Source organism: Fundulus heteroclitus, unplaced genomic scaffold (genome assembly GCF_011125445.2).
Source record: "Fundulus heteroclitus isolate FHET01 unplaced genomic scaffold, MU-UCD_Fhet_4.1 scaffold_50, whole genome shotgun sequence".
In the NCBI taxonomy this organism is placed as follows: domain Eukaryota; kingdom Metazoa; phylum Chordata; class Actinopteri; order Cyprinodontiformes; family Fundulidae; genus Fundulus; species Fundulus heteroclitus.
In genome coordinates this window covers 1,176,315-1,204,040 of record NW_023396923.1, presented here as the reverse complement: position 1 = coordinate 1,204,040, position 27,726 = coordinate 1,176,315, and the positions used below count along the sequence as shown (strand labels likewise).

The 27,726-nt window shown below is 39.5% G+C and overlaps 1 protein-coding gene across 1 annotated transcript in view; it reads right to left on the bottom strand.

Moving 5' to 3' along the window:
- LOC105916972 (aryl hydrocarbon receptor nuclear translocator-like protein 2) overlaps positions 1-9,519 on the bottom strand; it is a 51,603-nt gene extending 42,084 nt beyond the window's left edge. Inside the window, exons 1-2 of the mRNA XM_021310092.2 lie at positions 9,347-9,519; positions 8,838-8,949 (exon numbers count right to left, since the gene is read on the bottom strand). Of these exons, the coding sequence (XP_021165767.2) occupies positions 8,838-8,880 (43 nt within the window). The 5' untranslated portion in view covers positions 8,881-8,949; positions 9,347-9,519. The remainder of the gene's footprint in view (positions 1-8,837; positions 8,950-9,346) is intronic.
- Positions 9,520-27,726: the final 18,207 nt, after the last annotated feature.

The following is a 27,726-nucleotide window of genomic DNA, read 5'->3' as shown; positions in this document are numbered from 1 at the left end:
ATTTCTTTAGGCAACGTGCATACATTTAACATCTGTTATTCAGACTACAAACTCTACATTAATCTACAGTAACATGATAATAAAATTTAAAACATTAGCTTGAAACCAAGTAAAACATACAAGTTTGTCCAGGCCCACAGAGGACGACGACTTTCCCGCTCCCTCTCTGGCTCTGACTCTGTCTCATCAGATTCTCCTGCATTTTCTTCCTCTCCTTCTTCGTCACTATCTTCCCCTATCACAGGCTGATACTCATTGTCATCCTTTTTCTCATCTGACAGCTACAAATCTGAATCTCCCTCTATTATCTGGTATAGAATCCTCTCTGCTTCGCTTCTGTCTCCTATAACAATGTGCAGTCATTAAATACATTAAAATGGTCCCAGTGTCCACTACAGTTGACATTCATTAAATGACTGTTATTTCAAAACAAATAATTAAAGTGTTTTCAGATGTAGTAATATTGTTGATGACACATTAATAAACAAGAATATATATAATTATCATGGTAAAAATAGCAATAGATAAAGAATATTTGACTTACCTTTCCTCTTTCCATAAAATGTGGTTGTTAGTATGGCCACCATCTTGTGAGAGAAAAAAAGTAAAGTTCCCAGCTTGCAAACCTATCACATGATACATCACTGGAAAGCCCAGGATGTCCTCTACAGAACACTATAGGGCTTGATAGGGTAACTCCAGATACAGGTGGACAAAATGTCCACTATAATGGACCGGGTCTCAGGAGGATAATATATATATATATATATATATATATATATATATATATATATATATATATATATATATATATATATATATATATATATATATATATATACACACATACATACATGCACACACACACACACTTCAGGCTAAACAGTGGCTTTGTGATTACTGTAACAAACAAATAGCAATAGTGTAGTCAGTGTTGCCATATTAGGCAGGTTTCCAACCAATTAGGCTTTTGAACACATTGAGCTGGGAAAAAAATAGCTTATGGGTAGATTGTAAAAAATTTTGGAAGCTTTTCATAACATTTGTTGGGCTTTTAGAAAGAAATACTAACAAAATATATCAAAATAGTCATTTATTTTGTAAATAAGTTGGATCTGTCGATCTGACATCATCAATGAATAATAGTTATAATGAATAATATTGATTGTTATAATAAAACAAGAAAAGAATAATGGTTAATGAAGTGTTTGGTCAGTGTGAATGCCCAAGAGGGGTTGAGTCCGTACTCGCGTTCTCATCAAGTCTGTTCTCGGTAAGAACATAGGAAGATCGGACTTGACGAGAATTTGCGAGCATGCAGCACGTATTGTGCATTGGAACAGAAGCATACTCATGTACTCATGACGTCATCACACCCACAGCTCTTTAGCATTTCTTTAACGTTCAAAACTATTTATACACTACACCATCATATCTTATTGAAAACTTTTTTTCTAATTAATTTCTATCTAAAAAAAATTACAGAACTGTGGGTATAAAACCAGCAATAGCGTGAATTTCTTTGTTGGGAGTTGTAATTGTTGTAGTTGCAGAGGCGACTGAATCTTCTTTAAAAATCAGCACTTTGTAGAAGCAAAATGAGCAATACAAGCAATATTGCTGTTGCTTCGGTCGTTGGTCAGCTTTACCAACAGGCTGAAGAGGAGGTGATGCAGTTGAGGAGGAAAATCCGAGCAAGGAGAAGATTGATGCAGCAGAGGAGGCTCAGAAGGCAGGCTTTGCTCACCCATCTATTGCCAACTGGTAGGCATTTTAAGATTGACAGCCTATTTCCTACTTTTATCTCTAAAAAAAACATTGAGGATGGTAATAAAAACGTGATCAGGTTGCAATTGTTACTATTTTTCTATAATTAATTAAAATGAGGAGCCAATTTTAACATTAGAAACAGTAGGGTTAAGCTACTGTATTGCACCTCCTGACCTTCACAGCATTGATCATTAAAGAAAAAAAAAACATATTTTTATGTCTGCCCACCTTTACAGTGATTAATCTATAAATTATGTGCAGTTAGTTCAGCCCATTTTTTCAGTGAAATGGTAAAAATACCAGAGAAGGGAAGCCATTTGTTACATTTACTATACATTTTACCTTTCTTTCTTGAGAACTAAAATAATCTGCATGTTAAGCAGGTATAGTTTTATACTGTGAAAAGGTGACAATTGAAAAAAACAATTATGGTAACATTTGGCATTTTTTATTTACATGAAGAAACACAAACAAAATATGTGAGGATAAACACCTCTGTGCCAATCCTCCAAATATTTTTTAATGAAGGGGACCTGAAACCAGCCTTCTAGCTAAACAGGGCCACCATCGTCCTCCTTCAGCTGCTGTCCATCCAGAAGGTCCATGGATGGCCACAGGAGATAGAGGTGCTGGTGACCCTCTGCTGGCTGGCCTGCGGTGCATCCTATAGGGAAACAGCTTGCCAGTAAGATCTCTTACCTTCTTGTCCTTAAATAGAGCCAACAATGACACACAATTGATATATAGATTATATTAATTGGATAGAAGATTAAGACATATCAGCATATTACCTAAATTACAAGTTAATTTTATATTTGGTACAGGTCAAGTGGAGACACGCTACAACAGACACCACGCCAAGGCGAGAAGCATCATTGGGTGTGTCTTTGGTGGTCTGAAGACACGGTGGCGTTTCATCATCTTAAGGGCACTGGAGGTCCGCCCGACGTTTTCCCCAAAAGTAATCACCGCCTGCTGCATCCTCCACAGTATTTGTATAGAGGCAGGGGACCAGCTAGACGTGGAGGACGAGGAGGTTGACCCAGAAGAGGACGGCCATCCGGCGGCTGAAGACAGGGAGCTGCTCCAGCTGGCTGCATGTTTAAGTGAACATGACTACACCTGACCTAATGTAGATCAGTTGGAGTCATGTTCACATGCTGTTTCATTTAATTTTTTTCACCGCCTGTGAAAATACATTAAATAAATCAGTAAATTAATTTCTATTCCAACTATTTTTAATTGTAAGTTTATAGGCATTGTCTATTTGTATAAGATCTTAATAGGAGTTATTTCTTTGTTTTAAACCATGTTAGCAACTGTTAATAAATTGTTGAATATATTACACCTTCATTCTGTTCCAAAGATTAAACATTTGTATAAAATAAATAGTTATTTTCATATACTATTATTACTATTGTTTTCTTTCCCTCTTTCTCCTCTCAATTATTCGTGTCCTGACTCGGAAAAACATTTGTAGATTTTATTTATTTATTAATTTTATATGCTGCTGTTGTCCTTGGGAGACATTTACAATTTATTCCAGCAAGTATTGAGTTAATAAAGCAACACACGTCAGTCAAATAAACACTAAACAAATAAATCATAACCAGCGGTACTATGCACACTACTTGGCCGACAGAAGTGTACTAAAGACGGACTAACATCAGCCTTGGCTGCGGTTACCCTCGGAGGTCTGCGGGTCACTCCGTTCCGCTCAACGTCTGACTTTTTTTTTTAATTACGCACTAACTCTGTAAACAGGCCACATAAGGAAGCTTAAAAGTATAATGTTCTCGCCTCAAATGATCTGAAAACGTACTTTTGAAGAACAAGAGCAGCAGAGAAGGGGATTTTTCACTTACCGCTGTGAGCTCTGTTTGCGCTGTCTCGAATCAAGCTGCGGCCACGGTGCATTCTGGGCAAGCGGTCAGTCTGAAGAACGCACAAGTCTGCTCTGATGCATGCTCGATAAAGAGGGCAGGGCGAGAACAACATCCGGGGATTCGGCGCGTTCTCGGCAATGGGGTACCGCGCGCGAGCTATTTTTAGAAACACAACGTCACGATGACGTCACATCACGTGGTACGCAGTGGGGCAAACTCCGGAAACCCGCCGCTGTTTCGCTGTAAAAGAGACGTGCGTTAGCCTAGGTTTTACTCGTTAAAACGACTGCTTTTTCCAAATCTAAGACCATGGTTTTTAAACATTGTTGCTATGGAACGTGCAACAGCGACTCGAGTTACGCTGATCGGCCGCATATGAAGGATGTTTTCTTCAAGACTGCCAAGGAGAAATGTGTGCGCTGGGACCGGTGCGGTCAGCCTACACAACAGTTCAACCCGGAAAAAGTTACCAAATTCAAGTACATATGTAGCAAGCATTTTGTCGGAGGAAAGGGCCCAACCGAAGAACATCCTGACCCAATTCCAGCGACATCAAGTCAAGGTAAGAGTATTTTGGTGGCCGACATGTTAATAAAGTAGCGCCTGCTACCATGACAGCATATAGGCTATCATGGTAGCAGGCACTAACATGATGCTACCAGGATAGCTTACTCAAAAACATTTCAAATGAGACAAACATTAAACATATACCCATTCCTGGACGGTGATTGCAAACAACAACAAAAAAACGGCCGACACTGCCATGATCGCCGCGCAGGAAAAAAAAAACAAAGCTTACCGTTCATCAACTCGGCCAGTTTTCCAGTCTTTTTAAGCCCTCGAACCTCAAGCCATCGTTTGATCTGAAGGTTGGTGTGTTCTTCGACAGTGCGACCAGTAAACCGTGTGCCTGGGACATCGTCTTGGGAAAGTTTAACGGCTGTAAAGTCGGTCAAATCGCTGGTTCTGTTGCGCTTGTAATAGCTGGGTTATCCGTGCTTTCTCTCCTGTATGCCCTACCTAAGCGGCAAAAGGGGCGTTGCTCTTGAGACGGTGACGTCACGTGCGCGGTACCCCATTGGAACAGTGCTCGGTCTGAGGCTGATGACGTGTCACAAACACACGTGACGAGACCGCTGAAGAATATGTATTGAGAAACGGTCAAGGCTATGACTCTAAGTCCCGCCCCACTCCAGCTGTGATTGGCTGGCATGTTGCCGTCAGTTGTTGATTTGATTGGTTAAATTGTATGATTGACACATCAAAGATAGTACTAAAAGGACGATGGCCACTCCGAGGTAAAATATAAATAAAATAAAAATAAAGACAGCTTCCAGTCCAGGGCGGGCACAGCTGGCTCACAGGGTGGGCAGGGCCCCCCAATGCCCACCCATGCCGCCAGGTCTGCTGTCTCTAGATCAGAAATTCAATTGTTCAAACAGTTATGAACTGATTTTCCACAATTTAATGTATGTGGATTACGAATTGTGTTTTATGCATCAAACTGTGTGCAGATAACATGTTTTTGTGCTGCTCGGCGATCATAAACGGCAAAGAACTGATTGTAGGTGAGGCTGGCAGTTCCTTGGCCGCTAGGCAGGGGGCGCTCAAGGGGCACCGCTTCTGATCCCAAAACTGTAGAGTGACAGCAAGTTATGGATGTTTTATTAGCGAGTTATGCTAAACAAGTAAAGCACTAAAAAGACTCAAAACATACAGCTGGAACAGGACTGATGAAGGAAGGCTTTCCTCCCTGGCAGTGAGCTCCACTGAGACTGAGAGACTTTTAAAACTGAAGAAGATAAACAGAACTTTTACCAGAAAGTGACCGATATTTTTGTTCAGAAAGAGCGGACTTAATTTATAAGTAGAGGCAAGACAGCAATAATTATTCATGTTTTGTTTTCGTAATGAAATGTGCGTAATCTGGGTTATAGTTTTTAAATGTGTTACTAATGCAGAAATCCACCATAACTCATAAACTGTTACTAATCAAATGACAATTTATCTTTTTTTTTTTCCATCAGAGAATCAATATTTTTTCCATGTCTCTTGGTGATTTGATTTGGCTCAATCAGTCTCCTTCAGCACTTTGCAATGAGTCTACTCTGTAGAGTATATATATTTGTAAATCTGACTCTGATGACGTCAGTGCCTCACCAGCTATGAACCCTACCGCACGTCACTGCTGCAGCATGATGCTGCACTGTAGAGAATGTGTGTCCAGGCTATTGGGCAGTGTTAGCTTCCACATGTACCATTTTGCATGTGGGCCAAAAACTTTGCTCCACGTGTTTGCTGAAAACAGAACACTCTGCACTTTTCAGACTTCTCCACAATTATGTACAACTTTGTGGGTTTTTTTTTTTCTTTTTTTTCTTATAAAATCCGAATAAAGTACATTTAAATGGATGTGACGTGAAAGTTTTATCAGTTCCTTACTTACTTACTTGGTTTGATTGATGGTTTGAGAAAAACAGTAAACTAAGAGTGGGTCTTGTTTCTCTGCTGTTAGATAACGTGCATCTGTTTGTTTCCCTTTTATGGGTCAAACCGGTTTGATCTGCCAGTATTCAAGTCCGCCTTGTGAGGCAGTTTGTTTTTCTGTTAGACAGTCTGAGGTCATGTTGCGTTGCTGTTAGGGCTTCAGTTTAGTTCTGATCAGCTTAGAGATCATTTGATCTCTTTTAGGGGCCCTGTGTTAGTTAATCTTTGGATATTTTGGCATTTGGAAAAAATAAAACAGACCTGAAATCATTACCACCTCCTGACCTGCTCAATCCTTCAGATTGATTATTCCTGAACAAATCTTCGCTCAAAGCTAATTGCTTAACCAACTTACAATTTATGACACAGTTAAGGAACAAGTACTGGAAATGAAATGAATGGCGAAGGCAGCTAAAGTTGAACGGATAACTTTGGAGAAAAAAAATGTTGATCAAAACCACTAAAAAAACAAAAAAAAACAGAAAAGCTTGACATCTTGGAAGTAAAAAAAAAAAGATCTGGCTCAAGGCTCATGCGCTAAACTTCTAAACTTTAGCTGGCTTTTTACGCTTGCTCTTGTGAAGCGAAAAACAAGGTTTTTACTCTTTCCCTAATGTCCAATGTATTAAAATGTGAATTTTCAAGCTTTTCCCCTCACCTATTGTGGAGAATTGAAAAAAAAGAATCATCACATCATTTGTCAAAACAACGATACATGAAATCGGTTGTCATGGAACAGATATATATGAAACAAATGATTTTCCACCTGAAGTAGGCAAAAAAAATAAAAAAAAATAATAATAATAATAATCACACCACCTTCAACCCTACAGCCTCACACAGGTGCACTAAACCAGCAGCTTATTGGTCTAGTATCACTCCTGCTCCATTGGTTAACCTTATTTTTCTCTCTTCCAGCACACGGGACTCTGACTATTGGTAAAAGCTGCATCTTTTTCATCCGTACACACCAATCAGTTTTCTGTTGTTATTTCCAGGCTATGAAAAGTAAATGTTTGAGGTATTCTTAGAACTGCTTTGCAGGAACTGAGACAATAGTTCCAGAGGCAAGGTTGGCTTAAGGTCGCTATGAACCTGCTGCAAGAGTTGGATTAGTTATTTTTTAGCCCAGGTTGAAGTCATTATTTCATATATTCTTGCTGCCTGGAGCAGCTCTGAAAGACAGTCCCACTTTTCCAGAGCTGATTGTAACTGCTCTCTCACGGGAAGGTAAACACAAGATTTGTGTTTTTGATGGATGCATTTACGGTTGCTGAAAGTCCTGATTCCAGTGAATCGGCTTTATAGGGACTCATTGGATTATACAGCTAAAGTATAACTTTAGCCACAAAGTCTAAGGGGTATGAAAATGTTGACAATACAGTATATCTCATAATTTCATGCATGTTTAAATATGGATGTATGGGAGGAATGTAGTTGGGAGTTTACAATGATCATGTGTAGTTTACTTTCCTTCATTAAAAAATATTTCTAGGTTAAAACACAGGACAAAGAAACGAGTTATATTTGTTAATTTATTTTATTTATTTATTTATTTTGCTTCTATTTATGTCTATTTGAGCCTTAATTTGTTGAATCTCTGTTGTTCCAACATAAATGAAGGGTAGGGAGAATAAGCCAAAGACTGAGCCTGAACTTCTTCAGTCAGGGTTGGTTGAACCAAACTTTTCAGTCCGGAATAGTACGCCTGAAACAACCAAAACTCAACTAAAGTAGGTTTTTGGAACTGCTCACTTAGAAATACATTAGGCTAAATATATACATGTATGTTGTGGAAAACGGTGAAACTCCCAATATGCTTTTTAACTTTAACTGCACTAAACACTAGTGTTTGAGTGTATGACTTTACATTCTTTAGCTGACTTTTGCTTTGCAGGAGCGTCACGCAGAACCCATTCAATCAGAACCGTGTTTTCCAGGGACATTCCTACGTCCACCAAGTGTTGTCTCTCAAGCCAAGCAGAGTCTTTTCATGCTTGACATTCCTGCACCCTTCATAGCCTGATTTAGCTGCTCTCTGCCTCCCTCTGCTGGCCGGTAAGACGGCGGCGCTGCTCTACTGATCTACTGACCCACTTTTGGGAGGAAGCCTGGACGGGAAACTTGCCTTGTGGAAACACGTGACGCAGGGTTGCTAAGCTCCAGGTCGGGGCAGTTTCACGGCGACGGTATGGGAAACATACAGAAAGGCTCTCGCAAGCCGAAGAAATGATGGCGAGAGAAATGTGTCTAATTTCAATTTAAAGGTGGTTCGTCACAGCTGCGGCGACGTGGTTGCTGCCGTAGCGTTGCCTAGCGAAAAGGCAGCAAATTGGCTTCGTGCGCGTGCTTGCCAGAGACGAGCGAGACGTCAATGAAACAAACTGCAGCGCGAGAGCGCGACTACGAGTCAGCTCCACGGCATTCCTCGATTTAACACGGAGACGGAGCGTGGCTGGCTGGAGCCTGTCACTAGCCACCAAATCTCTCTGACGAGCAGCTGAATAACTACACATCTGATATGAACATTAACTGTGTCGAAACAGACTTAAAACCCCGAAACACCTGTATTTGAAGATGTTCATAGACAGAATTAGCTAAAAGTAGGCATGTTAGGAAATCAACAAAAAGCCGTAGTATCAAACAAAAGTAAAGTCCAGCCGATATTAACCAGAGTTACCATAAGGGGCTTACCTGCCGGTCTGTCCGCCGTGCCGTCGGAGCCCCCGGCCGACATGCCTGCGGACTTGGAACAGGTGCTCCCGGGGAAGGCTACGGAGAGCCGCCGCGCACGTCAAGCCACCAGCTGTTGTAGTTTAACGCATGGAAGAGGCGGTGAGGAGGAGGGCGCTTCAGATAGCCGGGATGTTGTATAATTGACTTCATTTTTTTCTCAAACACAAGTAGCGCACCCCCCGTAGCTATTTTTTCTTTACAAAGAAGGAGGGGGGGGGGGGGTGAAACGTGAGGGACGCGTGAGAGAGGAACACCCATTTTCAGGACGAGGAAAGGAGAGAGTCCTTCGTTGCCTCTGGTTCATTCATGCCTGCATTGGAGAAAGCTGCTACGAGCTGAGGAAATATGTTGTCAAATGTAATTTACTATTTACAGTCAATAATCAATACCTCCAAATGCCCCGAGAAAAATATCTCCCTGCTTGCAGCTATTGTTTTTTTATATAGTTAAGTTGAACAAAATCTTACTTAAAGTTTTTTCGCTGTAACCATATAGCAATCCCTTTGAGGGGGCGAATGGACTGGCAGGATGCGTGCAATGAAACAAACGTCGGCGTCGATCAATTAATTTTTCATTCATGCCGAACAGAGCCAGGTCACTCTCGACGGTGAGGAGGAGAACGTTTTGGTGACCTCAATAAGAGCCCCGGGCACGTCACCCATGTGACGTTGCTGCAAGCTTTCTCGCTTTCTTTTCCTGTCAGAGAGACTCGAGAAGCGATGTCTCACTCTCTTTGTTTTTCAAAATCCATTTTCATCTGAATATATGACCGGTTTTCCTCACATTTTTTCAGTTAAACTAAAACATTAACAAAATTATTTATTTCGCTAAATGCCAGATCAACAACAGGAATCATTTTTTCTTCACAAAGATCACAAGTTTCGATTTCTGAACCTGTATGGCAGGCCGTTTTAACATTTATTAGCTTGACACTGTTCAAACAACAAAGTGTGTACGTTGTCTGGTTTGAAATGTGCGACTCAATCTCAGAATAAAGGAGGGATAAAAAACCTTGTCAAAGCGCTTGTTGAAGCTGATAAGGGGCTGTCATTGTCCACTGTGTGAAAAGCCAATCACAGAGGAATTGGCTCCCCCTCCCCCCCCATTACGCAGAATCACCTATGCTAGAAGATTATTCACACAAATGTCACACTATGATGTTATAGCGAATATTATAAACGAATACAGTGAGATTATGTGTTAATACAAAATAAACGATACTTAAAGGAGAAGTCCGGTCAAAATCAGAATTCAAACTGCTGAAAGTACTTTAAATATAAAACTACTACATACTGTGCAATAAATTATACATTTTTTAAATTAGGAATAATTTTCATTTAATCATGTTTATGTGGAGGACTCCATCTTGGTCAAGAATAGTACTGTCACCTCCCATTTTGTGACATCATTCAGTGGACCCGCTGTTGAGCAACAACGCACTATTTTCCAACATGGTGACGAATGGTGCTCTGTACGAAGCAGAGAGTGATGAAGTACTTAGTGTCAGTGATGAGAGTTCCGTGGAGCTATCATCATCTGATAGCGATATGGATTTTTTTTAGAAGAGTTTCTTGACAGAAACCGGACTTTTGACGGAATCCAGCCGTACTTATTTCTAGTGCAAACTCACTCGGGCCCCCCAAGATATATAAATACACGCGTGTGTGCGTGTGCGCGCGCGGCTCCGCCGCAGCACAGCTTTACCGGCGCTGCAGCGGAGGAGAGATGGCGCTGAAGTGACTTGAGTTATATTTGCCCCCTAGTAAATAGGGCAGGTGGTCATTATTGTATAAATATTAAAATATAAAAGCGTTCCAGCACATGCTGGGGCGGAGGGATACCACATCACATGTGGTATCCCTCCGCCCCTCTGGTCGGTAACCATCCCCGCAAATTCTGAATTAAAAATTAAAAAATAACTTACCGAAAATCCTCGCTCTCATGTCATGTTCAAAACATTCTTCTTCAAAATGGTCACTGCATATGACGTGTTTTCTCTCTGGCCAGAAGTTAGATGGCAAATCCGTTCTCTTCAAGTTGGCAATCCAGCAACGTGCCCGGTGGCTCATGAATCAGAAAGTTGAAATAAGCGATGTTTTTTCCACTTTTACCAGTTGTGTTGGAACATCCAATGGCCATGCACGTGAGCATTGTTGCTGTAACAATAGCTCTTGCGAATGTCAATGGTGAAGTCCTCTCAAAATCCGAAAAAATTGTTGATGATCGCAGCTATGTAGAACGGCTCCTATTGACTTTGCATGGAAAGAGCGGAGAAATGCTGTCGCCGCTCCGCTTTTCCACGTCACAGGATGTGATGTCAAACGCCCCTTACTGCCCAAATATGGGCAGTAATGTCAGCCCCCATACACAGTGATCCAGACGACAATTTATGTTTTTATTTTCTTATTGATTAAAGATAAGTTCATTAAATAACCACAAACGTATTAGTTTTAGTTTGAGCTAATTGTTCCCTGATTTTTACCTGTTGACCGGACTTCCCCTTTAAAATACTTCACTCTTTTATTAAAACGTCTGAATACAAACTGTTACAAAACATATTAAATAAATTATTTCATCATTCATTCATGGTGATGATGCCGCTTAGTTTGCTTTTGTCTCGGGCCTCCCCTGATTACTTGAAAAACTACGTGTGGCAAATCCACTGAAAGACAGATCAAATCTGGGGGTTCACTTGTACCACCATTCTTGTTGACAACCAGGAGGATGGAAGCATTGTCCTGTGTGGGTGGGTTTGTATTCATCTAGTTATGTCACATTCCTGTGTTGTCTCAGTTAGTCTTTTGTAGAAGCAGCGATTGGTCTGCACATTTTTTTGTTTTTTTATATTTGCTTATAGTGTCTATACTCCCATGTTTTATTTTGTTTCTACATTTTATTCCAACTTGCTTTTATTCTGTTTTATTTTCCTATATTTTGCACTTTGTATGGTCTTTGAACTGAAATGTGCTATATAAATAAATTTGCCTTGCCCTAAACTACTGTGCCTTTGCAGCTTAAAGGAGCATAGCGCAAGTTCCAGCATTTTTGCAGTCTACCCCCTCTGGCAACAACTTGAAATGCCACCACCTTTGCGCACGTGCATGGAAGAAGAGGAAAAGCTTCTGCCGCTGCAACTGCATGGGTCCTTTGTTTCGAGGCATAATATCTTCTGAGTTAGGAAAGCTCTAACTATTGAAGTTAGCCAGTGTTTTCTTGCTAATGTGTCAATGGCAGTGGGGACTGAAGATAGTATCCAGGTTAATGAGAGCGTGCAGTGTATCACACCCAGAGGATTTGGCTGAAATCACTTTTTCAGGAACTGACTAATCCAACCTATAGAGGCAACGGCGACAACTCTTTTTACCAATTTAATACTGTAGCTTTAAATGTTTTCATACAAGGAAGTAATAAGCGTGACCTGCTACATCTTCCTGTCTCGTTCACGGTGGCCTGCCTCCCCCGGTACAGAGATTTGCTAGAAAAGGAAGAAACAATTATCAGAGAAAAACACTTAAAGTATACATGTAATTATTAACATTGGAATTCCAAGGGAAACAAAACACTTACACCATTACAATGACGCTTCATTTAGTATATTACCTGACATCCTATCCCATGGTGCTGCAAGCGATTTGTCTGCTTGAACACTACCCAAACACATCTTTAATAGACTGACCAGCACCTTACGGAATGTCAAGGGAGGGGGGAATCCTGGACAGTCTCCAGACGCCCATCTGCCCAAAAACAAAGAAAGTCTGTTTTCCCCTTTTCGGTTCACGAACCAAGACAATCAACAGCCCAGGTGTGTCTTCGGGAGTTGACCATAAAAAGCTTGGTTTTTATGGTTTATGGAAATTGACAGATGGAGATAGGCACCAGCACCCCTCGCAACCCCACAGGGATAAGCGTGTCGGAAAATGGATGGATGGATGGATGTTTCTGGACTACAGTTTTTACTAGAAGGGGCCTCCGGGTGAATTTTTCCAACCTGAAGTCCATAATTCTGACTTCATATGCAAATGCACTATAACAGTTAGCTAATACAGCTGGGTTTTCAACACACAACTGGTGCATGTAAATTAGAAGTAATGCCTGTCCTAGATCAGAGCTCTATTGTCTGCAGGGAATCAAATGCAACATTTACATACCCAAAGTTACGAAAGGCCACAACATAGGGTGAATTGAACTTGTGCTGTTAGTCAATACTTGTCACACTTAAAGAACACGATCATAATATTCACACCAAGAACAAACCAACTTTCAAGTAGGAAAAGCTGTTCCTTGCTACCTCTGGCACAGAACGTTTTATCTATAACAAAAAAGGATGAAATTACACAGGAACTTAATGTATTGACACGGGTTTAACGTGGAGACTTTACGTCTTTAAATGGGAAAGTGGACAAAAGAACATTCACATTAACAAAAAACAAAGGTTTAAAAGTAAAGCATGGTCTGATTTCATCCCTTCAGCAGTGAAATCTGAACTAGATGAAAATAGAAACAGTTAAAAGGACTTCACATGAGAATTTCCCTCAATGAAATAAATGACTATAAAACACACCTTTTGAACTACAAGGAACATTTCGAAATTGCCTTGGTTAGCAAAGGCTCTGGGAGAAAATAAGGGTATGAATATTTTTTTCAAATCAATTGATTTAATTAGTGCTTTTACAGTAAGCCTGGAAAGCTTTAAGCCACTTTGATGGAATATCCAGATGATTTCTTTTGAAATAATACAAATACTTGAAAATGAATGATAAAAACTCTACTTTGCCAAACTCTATACTGGTGTGAACAATAGTACATGTGGGGGGGGGGGGGGGGGTAGAAGGAGGCTATTATCTTTAATGAAGCAAAAACGTTTATTTTGGGTTTTAGGGATCAGGAATACACGTTCAGAGTGATAGGTCGCCTCTAACATTGACGATCTTTGGCGCTCACCTACATAGTGTTATTCGAGACCTTTGCACGAGACTTTACATAAGAAAGAAGGCTGCACGTGCCAGCGAGAAACGTGCTGACCTATATATTATATAACGGGAGGGTCACGTGGCGACGGGCGGTATTTTAACCCATTTACAAAGCGTAGAAAGTGCGGCGTTTCCAGCCCACTCCAGCTGACCATGAGAACATCCCCACGACCAGGAAACACCTAAACACAGAGATTACTCCTGATGTTGTTATTAAAAAGTAGCTTCAACGTGTTACTGGGCCACCCGTGTGTTAAAGCCCTCCGATAAAACTCTCTAACATTCCTTTTAGGGTTCTTATATTTTCAAGCACCGGACAATTTGATGCCTACCTTTGATTTACAGCGATCTTGTGTGTGTGTGTGTGTGTGTGTGTGTGTGTGTGTGTGTGTGTGTGTGTGTGTGTGTGTGTGTGTGTGTGTGTGTGTGTGTGTGTGTGTGTGTGTGTTTGTTTTGTTTCCTTTTCCACATGTAATAAAATAAATAACACATTTTTTTCAGGATAGTCATTTAAGAACTGGTGAAGAAATTCCCAAGTCAACATTTAAATGTTTATTTAAAGATAACTTCAACGCCTTGAAGTGTTCTTCATGTTTGACATTTGATGGTGCCCAGGAAACCTTAACCTGGTGGGAACGTTTAGGGAATGTTTCCTAAAAGTTATTGAAAGACTATTTTTCAATACGATTCAATTTTATTTATATAGCGCCGATTCATGGTACATGTTATCTCAAGGCACTTTCCAAAGTAAAATCAGATTATACAGATTGGTCAAAAAGTTTCCTATCTAAATAAACCCAGTAGATTGCATCAAGCCTTGACAAGCTGCATTCACTCCTCCTGAAAGAGCGTAGAGCCACAGGGAGAGTCGTCTGCATTGTCCATGGCTTTGCAGCAATCCCTCATACTGAGCAAGCATGAAGCGACAGTGGAGAGGAAAACTCCCCTTTAACAGGAAGGAAAAATCTCAAGCAGAACCGGGCTCAGTGTGAACGGTCATCTGCCTCGACCGACTGGGGTTACAGAAGACAGAGCAGAGACACAACAAGAGAGACAAAAAGCACAGAAGCACACATTGATCTAGTAATCTGTTCTACATTAGATGGTAATAGCGGGTGAGCTGTCTTCTCTGGATGATGTCACAGTTAACAGAACGCCAGACCAGGTGTACCTACTATGAAGAGAAAAATGACAGAGAACAGAAAGTTAAAAGCTGAAATAACAACAAACAATGCAGATTGGAGAGCAGTAGGAGAACTCAGCAGAGAGAGAGAAATATACCCTGATGTCCTCCAGTAGCCTAAGCCTATAGCAGCATAACTATAGATGTAGCTGAGGGTAACATGAGCCACTCTGACTATAAGCTTTGTCAAAAAGGAATGTTTTAAGCCAAGTCTTAAAAGTAGACAGGGTGTCTGCCTCACGGACCAAAACTGGGAGTTGGTTCCACAGGAGAGGAGCCTGATAGCTAAAGGATCTGCCTCCCATTCTTCTTTTAGAGACTCTAGGAACCACCAGCAGACCTGCAGTCTGAGAGCGAAGTGCTCTGTTAGGAACATACGGGGTAATCAGAGCTCTGATATATGATGGAGCTTGATTATTAAGGGCTTTATACGTTAGAAGGAGAATTTTAAATTCTATTCTTGATTTAACAGGAAGCCAATGAGGGGAAGCTAAATTTGGAGAAATATGATCCCTCTGGTTGATTTTCATCAGAACTCTTGCTGCAGCATTTTGGATCAGCTGAAGGCTTTGAACTGCATTTTGTGGAATTCCTGATAGTAAAGAATTACAATAGTCCAGCCTTGAAGTAACAAATACATGGACTAGTTTTTCAGCATCAACCCTGGCCTGGACAGAATATTTCTAATTTTGGCAATATTCCACGAGTGCAAAAAGGAATCCCTGGAAACCTGTTTAATATCGGATTTAAATGACATGTTTTGGTCAAAAATAACACCAAGACTTTTTACTTTATAACCAGAAGTCAATTTAATGCCATCCAGATTAAGTGATTGATTAAGAAGTGTATTTTTTGATGACTCTGGCCCAAAGATTACAACTTCTGTTTTGTCAGAATTTAAAAGCAGGAAATTTAAAGTCATCCAGCTTTTGATGTCATCAAGACATGACTGTAGTTGAAGTAATTGATTGGATTCATCAGTATTTATGGATAAATATAGCTGAGTGTCATCAGCATAACAGTATAAATTAATCCCATGTTGTCAGAAGCTCATATATATATATATATATATATAGATAGATAGATAGATAGATAGATAGATAGATAGATAGATAGATAGATATATAGATAGATAGATAGATAGATAGATAGATAGATAGATAGATAGATAGATAGATAGATAGATAGATAGATAGATAGATAGATAGATAGATAGATATTAAAGAGAATTGGCCCAAGGACTGAACCTTGTGGTACTCCACAAGTGACCCTAGACAGGGGCGGATCCAGGATTTTTCAAAAGGGGGTGTGCACCTAAGAGTCATGTCAAGACAATGTAAGGCTAAATGACCAAAGAATGCCATCTTTGCTCTTTCACACTATCCTTATTATTCATCTAAGGGTATTTGAATCAATAATCATTTTATTAGATGAACATAAGTAGAATTAGCATGATTACATTATTGTAATTGAAAAAGGATTTTTAAGTCAAAATTTCTTGGTTTTTATAGCATGCACAAGGTTAAAAAGTAGTTTGAAGAAAAAAATATCCTTTATCAACAATTAATCAAACAAAGATTTTCTTTATTTCCAAAAAATTATATTTATCTAGTAAAATGAAATAAAAAGACCCAAGGACTTAATAATAGTTTGGTATGGTTCAAGTGATAAAGGAGTTTTGAATATACATGTATTTTAACAATATATTTCATCCAGATAAACTATATTAAGAAAAAAAGGACTTAAAAAGACCCAAGGACTTAGAACAGTTTGTTATGGTTCAAGTGATAAATGAGTTTTTAATATATTTTAACAAGATAAACTATGTTGAGAGAAAAAAAAACTTTAAAATAAGTTAAACTTTTCAATTCAATTCAATTTTATTTATATAGCGCCAAATCATGAAACATGTCATCTCAAGGCACTTTACAAAGTCAAGTTCAATCATATTATACAGATTGGGTCAGATTATACAGATTGGTCAAAAATGTCCTATATAAGGAAACCAGTTGATTGCATCAAAGTCCCAACAAGCAGCATTCACTCCTGGGGAACCGTAGAGCCACAGGAAGAGTCATCTGCATTGTACATGGCTTTGCTGCAATCCCTCATACTGAGCAAGCATGAAGCGACAGTGGAAAGAAAAACTCCTCATTAACGGGAAGGAAAACCTCCGGCAGAACCAGGCTCAGTATGAACGGTCATCTTCCTCGACCGACTGGGGGTTACAGAAGACAGAGCAGAGACACAACAAGAGAGACAAAAAAGCACAGAAGCACACATTGATCTAGTAATCTGTTCTACATTAGATGGTAGTAGCGGGTGAACCGTCTTCTCTGGATGATGTCACAGTTAACAGAACGCCAGACCAGGTGTACCTACTATGAAGAGAAAAGAGAGAGAACAGAAAGTTAAAGCAGAAATGACAACACATAATGCATAATTGAAGAACAGTAGAACTCAATAGAGTGAGAAAATTAGATCCTGATATACTCCAGTAACCTAAGCCTATAGCAGTAAAACTATAAAGGTAGCTGAGAGTAACATGAGCCACTAGTTATAATTTTTGTCAAAAAGAAAAGTTTTAAGCCTAGTCTTAAAAGTAGACAGGGTGTCTGCCTCACGGACCAAAACTGGGAGTTGGTTCCACAGGAGAGGAGCCTGATAGCTAAAGGATCTGCCTCCCATTCTAGTTTTAGAGACTCTAGGAACCACCAGCAGACCTGCAGTCTGAGAGCGAAGTGCTCTGTTAGGAACATACGGGGTAATCAGAGCTCTGATATATGATGGAGTTTGATTATTAAGGGCTTTATACGTTAGAAGAAGAATTTTAAATTCTATTCTTGATTTAACAGGAAGCCAATGAAGGAAAGCTAAAATTGGAGAAATATGATCCCTCTTGTTGATTTTCATCAGAACTCTTGCTGCAGCATTTTGGATCAGCTGAAGACTTTGAACTGCATTTTGTGGAGTTCCTGATAGTAAAGAATTACAATAGTCCAGCCTTGAAGTAACAAATGCATGGACCAATGAACATGTATGGTGAAGTTAAGCCATAAGCCTATAATAAAACAGTAAGACTTGACAAAGAATATTGTTCTCTTCTACAACACCTTCAACTTTATGATGACGATGATAATGGGTTTATGAATGTCAACCCTCCAGGATGCTTCTGGGCAAATATGTCTATGATTTTGTTGATGTCTAAATGAATGTCCTTGTGGACATACATAAGTAGCAAAGCCACAAACCTTTCTTGTTCCATAGTCGACCATAGCAAAGTTTTCACTGCTTTAAGGCCTGAGTTAGCACGTTCCACAGAAGCACTCATAATACGTATAACTGAAATGTTTGGGTAGCACTTCATATTTGTTATCCTTAGAATTTCAGGGAGAGAGCTGGGTTCTTCCACTGATGATGACCACTTTGTGTGCCACAACTTCACCTCCTGTTTGAATGTTGATCATGATGGTAGATCATCTTTATATAATGTAAAGATCTCTTTCTCACTCTCATCATTCATCATATGCAAGTTGCTTGGAAATAGTTTTAATCGTGTCACGTTGCAATAGCGCGAGATCTGAGCTGTGAGCAATTCAAATTCATGCTTGGACAGACCTGGCTGCAGAAACAAATTACAGGGGGCAATACATTTTTCAGGGAGGCACAAAAAAAAAAGCATTTTACATGCTTCAGGCTGAACAGTGCCTCTGTGACAACTCCTACAGTGCTAAGAAACAAACTCTCAATAAAATCCCAAAATCTAAAAAAATCTAACAAAAAGAAATAGTGTATTCAGTGTTACCAAATTAGGCAGGTTTCCAGCCAATTAGGCTTCTTTGAACACAATGAGCTGGAACTAAAATAGCTTATGGGCAGGTTTTAAAAATTTGGAAAGCTTTTCACATTTGTTGGGATTTTAGAAATATTCACTAACAAAATATATATCAAAATAGTTGTTGTCTGGAAGAAAACAAAACCCTTTTAATAAAATGCCATCTCATTGAACTCATTTTACTGGTCAATTTTTTAAATGAGTCGAATCTGACATCATCAGTGAATAATAGTTATAATGAATAATATTGATTCTTATAATAAAACAAGAAAAGAATAATGGTTAATAAAGTGTCACTATGAAATTGTATTGGTCAATGTAAACGCCCCAACAGGTGTTGAGTTCTACTAATCAACTTAAAAATATTTCATGGCTGTGTGAAAGAGAAATGTTTGATTGAGCTATATTCTGTAACAGAAGTTACGTTTATATTAAGGTAGATTTATTACTCATGTTGGGAAGCTATTGATAAAAGTTTTTTTTTTTCCCGGTTGATATATAATGTTTGTTAAAGTGATCTTGTGTGTTCTTTGGTTGACTGGTTGTACATTTTGTGTACATTGTGGCATGTTCTCATGTGTTTAATACTTCTGTGCTTTTAACATAAGAGAGCTTGATATTTGGGCTTGTTTTTTTCTTTTTAGTTGGGCAGGTTTTATGCTGGGTTTGGAAACGAAACTAACAGTGAGATACAGCAACCTGTAGAGCTATGTATTGACTCAAAAGTCAAGCATTAGCATACATAAACATGAGCAATTGTGTCAGGCTGAACACTGACTGAAATAAAAATTACAGCAGCTGGGGCAGCAGAGTTCCCTTCTACCTGAAGTAACCCAAGTTTCTTCAATTTGGCTGTGTTTTACACAAAGGAACAGACATAGTTAATGTAGTTAACTTAAAGCCTTATTTTGGAGTTCGGCCTCCATTGCCTCCGGCTGTGGGGGGGGGGGGGGGATTCTAACATAACCGCTATGTTGTTGTTTTTTCTATAAATACATTAAAGTGTAAAGGTAACAAACTGTTTGGTAGGACAGTTGTTATTTCATTGTTAAAATTATTTCTAATCTCCCCACTGGTTAAAACTGATTGTTTTTTTTTTAGGTGTGGTAGAAATTAGTAAATAAAAAGGCGCGGGGCGGCTCGATGGGAGAGGAAGACACACACTGTCAGATCTGTGCAGCGGGAGATTTGATTTGATTTGATTAAAACTGTCACAATTTGTCTTCGATGAACCCAGAACCACACACGGGACTAAGATTGAGAGTTTTTATTGAAAGGTTGATGGGATGGTGAATGATGTAACTAGAGAGGCAGAACTGCACGGGAACAGAGGTGCAGATAAGAACATGAGCTGACGGCCCAGAGAGAGAGTTCATGGATACCAGAGAATGGCAGCAGGTTCTTCAGCACGGCAGGGGGGGAACCAGAGGCCGGCAGTAGAATCAGCAGCATGGCAGAGAACGAGCCAGAGCACGGCAGCAGAGTCCTCAGCAGGGCAGATAATCCACAGCTCGGCAATGAGGGAACCTAGCTGGTCAGAGCCACAACCAGATAAAAATAGCTAGGTAAGGTGAATACTTGCAGATAAAGTCTTAACAGGATAGTTGCACCGATGAGACTCAAATAATCCATGGCAAGCTGAGGTAAAAGAGAAGCAGTGGTGGCAGGGTTCCAGCACCAAGCAGAGAACACTCAGGTAGACAGGCAAGGAGTAGGTGTTGCATGATGACGAACCGGCAGAGGAGTGACAGCAGAGGGAGGCTAAAATAGGGAGGCTGGCAGGTGAAATGAGTCTGACTGTTTAATGAGTAACAGGTGGGACTGACTGCAGAGGGAGTGAAGAGTGTGGAATGTATTAACTTTGAACCGTTTTTTTTATTACACATTTATGAAGGTTTAACATGCTTTTAATATGCAATTTATTTGCTTTAAGGCCGCATCTGTTGATCAGAAGAAGAGAATGTGAATAGATTCTGTGTACGAGCAAAAGTATTAGGAGAACGTTTCAAGGCCAGTCCTAGGCAGTGGGAAAGAACAGAAACTCCGGTTTACATGCAGCTGGAGGAAACAACAAGAGAAGATAGTTATTAGGGAGTAAGATAGCAATAAGATGTGTGCGTCATTCATTGTGTGACCTTGTATAATCTATGTTCTAACTAAAACTAGCCTGAGTGGGAGAGAGGTGAGAGTTGTTGCCCGGAGTCGGCAGGTGTATCATCTGTCCCCTTTGCAAAGGTGAAACTGAAATTCTGCGTCCAGGCTGAGTTATTTTTTAAGTCCTGCACAACGAATTAACGAGCCCGGGGAAGCAGACGGCTTCAACAAGAAAAAGCTAAGTGAGGGGAAGGAGGGGCTGAAAACTAACAGAAAATAAAGTCAAATCATATCTAAAACCCTAACAAGGAGGAAAAACTGAAAACAAATTGTAAACAAAAGTCAAGTCAAAACTAAACCCTGACAAAAACTAGTTAAAACTCAAAAGGAAAGAGATAAAACAGTAATCAAAGTTTGGCCCAGCGCTGCAGATCGAGCATTTAGGAACCTGATCGGAATTTTGCACCAAGAGGACGCCACCCGATGCAAGAAGACGCTACCTAGGGGAAAGAAAGACGCTTCTTTTTTGGGATTTTTGGTGGTGCCACTCTTTTTTCTTATCTTTTTTGCAGGGGGTTTTGACGTTTGAATTTTTCATTTTGGAACGGGACCTTGGACATAAACAGAAAAACATTTCCAGGACTTTGTTTTGGTTTTAAAAACAAAGTGATTTGAATCAAACATAATTAGTTTTGAAGGATTTTTGGTTATTGATCTATTTATCCAAATAACTATTGTTATTTCGAAATATTGTGCTGTTCTTTTTAAAAAATCGTTGTTGCTAAAAATCAACAAATTTCTTATTGGGTGGTTGGATAGTTATTTTCTTAAGAAATTAATGGTTTAGCTAGGGCTGGGCAACGATTAAAATATTTAATCGCGATTAATCGCATAATTTGCCTGATTAATCGCGATTAATCGCATTGTATTTACAAACTCCAAGAATGAATTCAAAAGTAGTGTAAAGAGCACTTTTATTTTAATGTTCTGCTGCCATATGAACAAAAGTGTTGTAACATTTGTAGCACTTATCAGTAACACATATTTAGTGTAAAGCTCAACTTAAACATGTAAAACAAAAAATAGCAATAATAATAAATTAAAGCTTATTGCCACTGACAGGGAATTCTCTTTATGGGGAAAAATCTACCAAAAACAGGCAATTTCTGAGGTAACAGCAGGGAGCAGCATTACCATTTTATGTTCAATACCATGGCAGTGGTTACAACTAACTTGTTTCAGTCATATTCGATGCTGGAAGAACTTTAAACTGAAATGCTTGCTAACTCGATATGCTTGCGTTGCTTGCGTTTATTTGATGTTAACACGCGGTTTTTTGTTGTTGCTTTCTCGCGTGCATATAGTGAATGGCAGGCAAAAACAGGCAAAAACACATGGATACTTTGAAACGAGAAGCGACTTCACCGACGGCGTCGATGCAGACCTCACTCTGCACAAAACTTGTTCCGTTCGCCAACTCACCGCCTCGCCTAAGCAAATTCCTGCGGGAAACACCGCCTTCCGCATGTCGGCTTTGTTTTTTTCCGGTGTAGGTACCAGATTGACTCGGGTCCTGCCCCTTCTGATGACGTCACTATACATAGTTGGTTTAACGTTTGCTCAATTGCGCAAAATATTGAAATTGGTCTGGACAACTTACTAAAGTAATTATAGCGGGGTGTAGGTTTTATTCGAGAGCGGGATTGCGTTTGTAAATGGACAATTTTATGAAGAAATTCGCCATTGTCCATGCGCCTCCCGATGACGTCACCTTATGGCAACGCCAGTCAAACAAACTACATTGAGCCCGCGGTCTGCATTTGTAACGAATCGATTTTGTTAAGTTAATTTAGCAGTTTCTTTTTTCTCAAAAGCTTGAACAATGTACCAAATACCACAATAAAAAAATAATCAAATTCATCACAATCTCATCTGGAATAATAAAAAAAACGTGATCAGAAAGAACAACATCAGTACAAAAAGGAGGAATGAACGTTTTGATTTTAAAGTGATGAATGCCGTGATAAAATTTAATTTGGCTGCTGACTTTTATTAAAAATGAAATGAGTTTATGGTTTAGTTTCCCTTCACAACTTAAAAAAAATTGGAGGAATGAAATCTCTCTAAGGTTGTAACTTTGATCCTGCAAAATTACATTGCAAAATGATGTTAAAAGTTTTCATGCCTTGACTAATTTACTGGAAAATAAATAACCATAAATTAACAAAATAAAATTGATTTGTAAATGGAGACTGCGGGCGCAATGTAGTGTGTTTGAGATGAGTTGCCATATGTTGACGTCTTCGAGAAGCGCAGACCCCGCCCCGAGTCGATCTGGCAGCCCGAGACGATCTGGTACCTACACCCATAGACATAATATAAGAGTAGACGCGTTATTGGGCGGGTTCTGCCTATGCTGCGATGCGTCAGAGCGTCCGCCATCTTAAATGTGGCAAATCTGCAGTTACTCAGTCACTTAAACAGTATCAGAGGGACTTTAGTCTCTGAATATACTTTGTATTCGTAGTATTTTTTTTGTAATATTACAAGTTTATTTTCGTATCCCTTTAGCTTAATTCTCCTGAATTTATTCTCGTAAAGAATAAAAATATTTAAAATAATCTAACCTGGCCCTATTACTCCAGGAGTGAAATAATTCTGCAAACTGTGACTATTCTGGAAATGTTCCCCCTTAATTCTCATAATATGATGTTTTTATCATAACATTATCACTTTTGTGTTTGTTTGTTTATTTTTACTTTATTCACCTAGGACTTTTTTTCCTCATGTTATTCATTTTACCTCTTTAATACTCACCCAAAAAGTCTGTTCCTAAAGGTTCACATGTGAAACGGTTTTATGAAATAATGAAGACCACAATGTTAGATTTAGCAAATTGATCCTTATATTCATAACACATACACACAAATATATATATATATATATATATATATATATATATATATATATATATATATATATATACATATGTGTGTGTGTGTGTGTGTGTTTGTGTGTGTGTGTGTGTGTGTGTATTTATTGCAGCACAGGAATGAGGCATCTTCTCTGATCCACGTTCACAATAACAGAACTCAACTTTTTTCTGCCACATACAATATGGCGGTGACGTTGACGTGCGAACCTGCGCCCCATGACGCGTCTACGTATATATGTCTGTGCCTACACCGGCCAGCACCATTCTTCCTCTTTGAATCCGAGGTTTGGCTGACAGCGAGGTTATTGGCGTATTATCGCCACCTACTGTTCTGATTCAAACCCCTACACCGCAGCAACAGACCTTCACAAAATAAAAGCATGTGAGCAACATGCGTTAATGCGCGTTAAAGAAAATATCGCCGTTAATAGTCTAATGAGTTAACGCGAAATTAACGCGTTAACTTGCCCAGCCCTAGGTTTAGCATAATTTACCTGATTCCTGTGACAGATCCCCCTTGAGTATATTGTGAGTATCGCTTTTAATCAAGCTAAATGTTACAAACTGAAAGATGGTTGCTACTCTTCTTCCTCTTCCTATAGTTCTGGGAATGTGAAAATTTAAATAATTGGAGGGAGTTGACTCATTTATACTAACGTAGTCCTCTTGTAGCCAGATTTCCGAGACAAAATAAATCAGATATTCAGAAATCAATTCATTAATTAACAAAGTCTTTTGCGGGAGAGACATATTTAACAAACCACATTTAATTGTTTTATTTTTTGGTAATATTGATTTTAATCAGATTTTTATGATTTGTGTAGCCCAGGCTTCATAAGCTGTTAGAAGTAAAAGCCTGTTGTTTAGTTTGTATGAATGTGTGAGAGAAATAGTTGGCATTTAAGGGGTTAACTCCACCGTACAGCGCATAGAGAGAGAGATGCGTTGCAGTATTGCGGCTGCACAAAGCGCTCTGGGAAATAGTTGGAAGGAGGACACACCGTCCGGTTGCACAAGGGGCTCTCTGCTTTGGGAAAAAAAAGTTGATACGCAAACTTAGAGAAATGTTTGAAAAAACATTGTGAGCAAATTCCAGAATCCACATTGGATGTTGCCTACTCGGCGGTGAGTTTAATGTGCAGCTTGAGCGATGTAACATCGAATAAAAGTGTGCTAGCGTCAGCGCTAATAAGCCGCTAACTGCTAATTTGATACCACATGCGTTAGCTGTTAGTGTAGCAGCCAGGGTGAACTAGCATTGAACTCAGCTAACAGAGCTGACGAATTAGCTAATTGCTAATACTTCGGGGTGATTCAGATAAATTGCTAGGCTATTGTGTGTGAATATCGTGTATCGAAAGTAGTGTGTATTGTATGGAAGGAAAGGGTAATTTGAGTATTTTATTTCATTTTTACTGTTGAAGTAAGACTGAAATCAAGAATAGAATTTAAAATTCTTCTTCTAACTTATAAAGCCCTTAATAATCAAGCTCCATCATACATCAGAGCTCTGATTACCCCGTATGTTCCTAACACAGCACTTCGCTCTCAGACTGCAGGTCTGCTGGTGGTTCCTAGAGTCTCTAAAAGTAGAATGGGAGGCAGATCCTTTAGCTATCAGGCTCCTCTCCTGTGGAACCAACTCCCAGTTTTGGTCCGTGAGGCAGACACCCCGTCTACTTTTAAGACTAATCTTAAAACTTTCCTTTTTGACAAAGCTTGTAACTAGAGTGGCTCATGTTACTCTGAGCTATCGCTATAGTTATGCTGCTATAGGCTTGGGCTACTGGAAGACATCAGGATCTAACTTTCTCACTCTATAGAGTTCTACTGTTCTTCAATTATGCATTACGTGTTGTCATTTCTGCTTTTAACTTTCTGTTCTCTCTCTTTTATCTTCATAGTAGGTACACCTGGTCTGGCGTTCTGTTAACTGTGACATCATCCAGAGAAGACAGCTCACCCGCTATTACCATCTAATGTAGAACAGATTAGTAGATCAATGTGTGCTTCTGTGCTTTTTTGTCTCTCTTGTTGTGTCTCTGCTCTGTCTTCTGTAACCCCAGTCGGTCGAGGCAGATGACCGTTCATACTGAGCCCGGTTCTGCCGGAGGTTTTCCTTCCCGTTAATGGGGAGTTTTTCTTCCCACTGTTGCTTCATGCTTGCTCAGTATGAGGGATTGCAGCAAAGCCATGGACAATGCAGACGACTCTCCCTGTAGCTCTATGCTTCTCCAGGAGTGAATGCTGCTTGTCGGGACTTTGATGCAATCAACTGGTTTCCTTATATAGGACATTTTTGACCAATCTGTATAATCTGACCCAATCTGTATAATATGATTGAACTTGACTTTGTAAAGTGCCTTGAGATGACATGTTTCATGAATTGGCGCTATATAAATAAAATTGAATTGAATTGAATTGAATTGAGAATTAACTATTTTTGTTAATTCATTTAAATTGATATATTGGTCATAATTGTGTTATTTATTTTAATTAAGGAATCTATGCTTCCTGCATATTGTCACCCAGCTGACTGGTTACCTGGCTCTTCGGGTGATGCTGGAGAACCGCTACATGAAGCTAATCTGTGTGGCTCCGCGCTAGCTAAGGGGTGACTCTCTGCAGGTTTTTCAACAGCACGGAGCCGGGTCTCCAATTCTGACACCCTTGCCTCCAAAGCTACAAAAACACTACATTTATTAGATGTACCATTATCACTAAAAGAGGCAGAGGAATCACTAAACATCAGACACAGAGAGCAAGAGAGAGGGGGAGATTTAGACAGAGACAGTGAAGCTGATGGAAGCCATTGTGAGGCTAAAGCAAGGCTAGGCTAAAGCTAAGCTAACGACCTCTTACCACGGCGAGAAAAGCAAACCGTGTAAAACACAAGGAATTTCCAAACGTGAAGTGCAGCGATAGAGAATGTGTTTTAAATGTGTTTATGTGTTAGAAACAGATGTCATAGCAAAGAGATTAAGGACAAAAACAAGAGAGTCTGGAAGACCAAACCCCAATTCACACCGCAGCAACAGAAAACAGGAAGTGACACAATACGCCTTACCACAAACAGGAAGTTGTCGCCATCATCAGAAAACTCACATCTCCCCTGACCTCTCCAGGGGCCCGTTCTTTGTACGTCGCTAACTCAATTAACTGGATTTGATTGTTGATAATTTGGCATGATCTTGGTTTGTTTGGTTCGACACTCACCCTGGACTTGTTGTCAGAGCAGGCTTATTTCATGTAAAAAGGATTAGATCACAGCTTTATACGCGGAGGAGATAGGGAAGTCTGTCGTATCCATGTCGTCCATTTTCACAACTGCAACCTGTTGCGGAAGGTACGAGAATAATTTCAGAGGTTCTCGAATTAATCGTGTATTGCGCAATAGACAGGATCCTTTAGCGCAGCGCAACAGTGTAATTGCAGAGAAATTTTTCTTGGTGGCTGTTATAAACAGACAAACACATCATTTAACAGTGGCTTTTAAAGAGGAAAAAGTTGTGTTAGAGCCATAAATAGAAAATATTTAAGTTATTTGTATGATGGTTTGCTTTTTATTTTTATCACATTCAGTAAGAAGATTTGTTCAGGCTATTTTATTGTGAAGTTTAGTTTTACTTTGAAAGGCTTGATTCCTTGTCGAGCCGTATATTGTATTAGAAAAATCTATGGATGAATTAGATACAGAGCAATACAGTTTTTGACCATGTAAACTGTGAAAAGGAAAAACTTTTCACAGTTTAAGATTTTTTTGTTAAAATTCCCAGTTTGCAGGCGTTCTTTACTTCCAGTGTCTAAGGAATGACACCGATATTGGATCT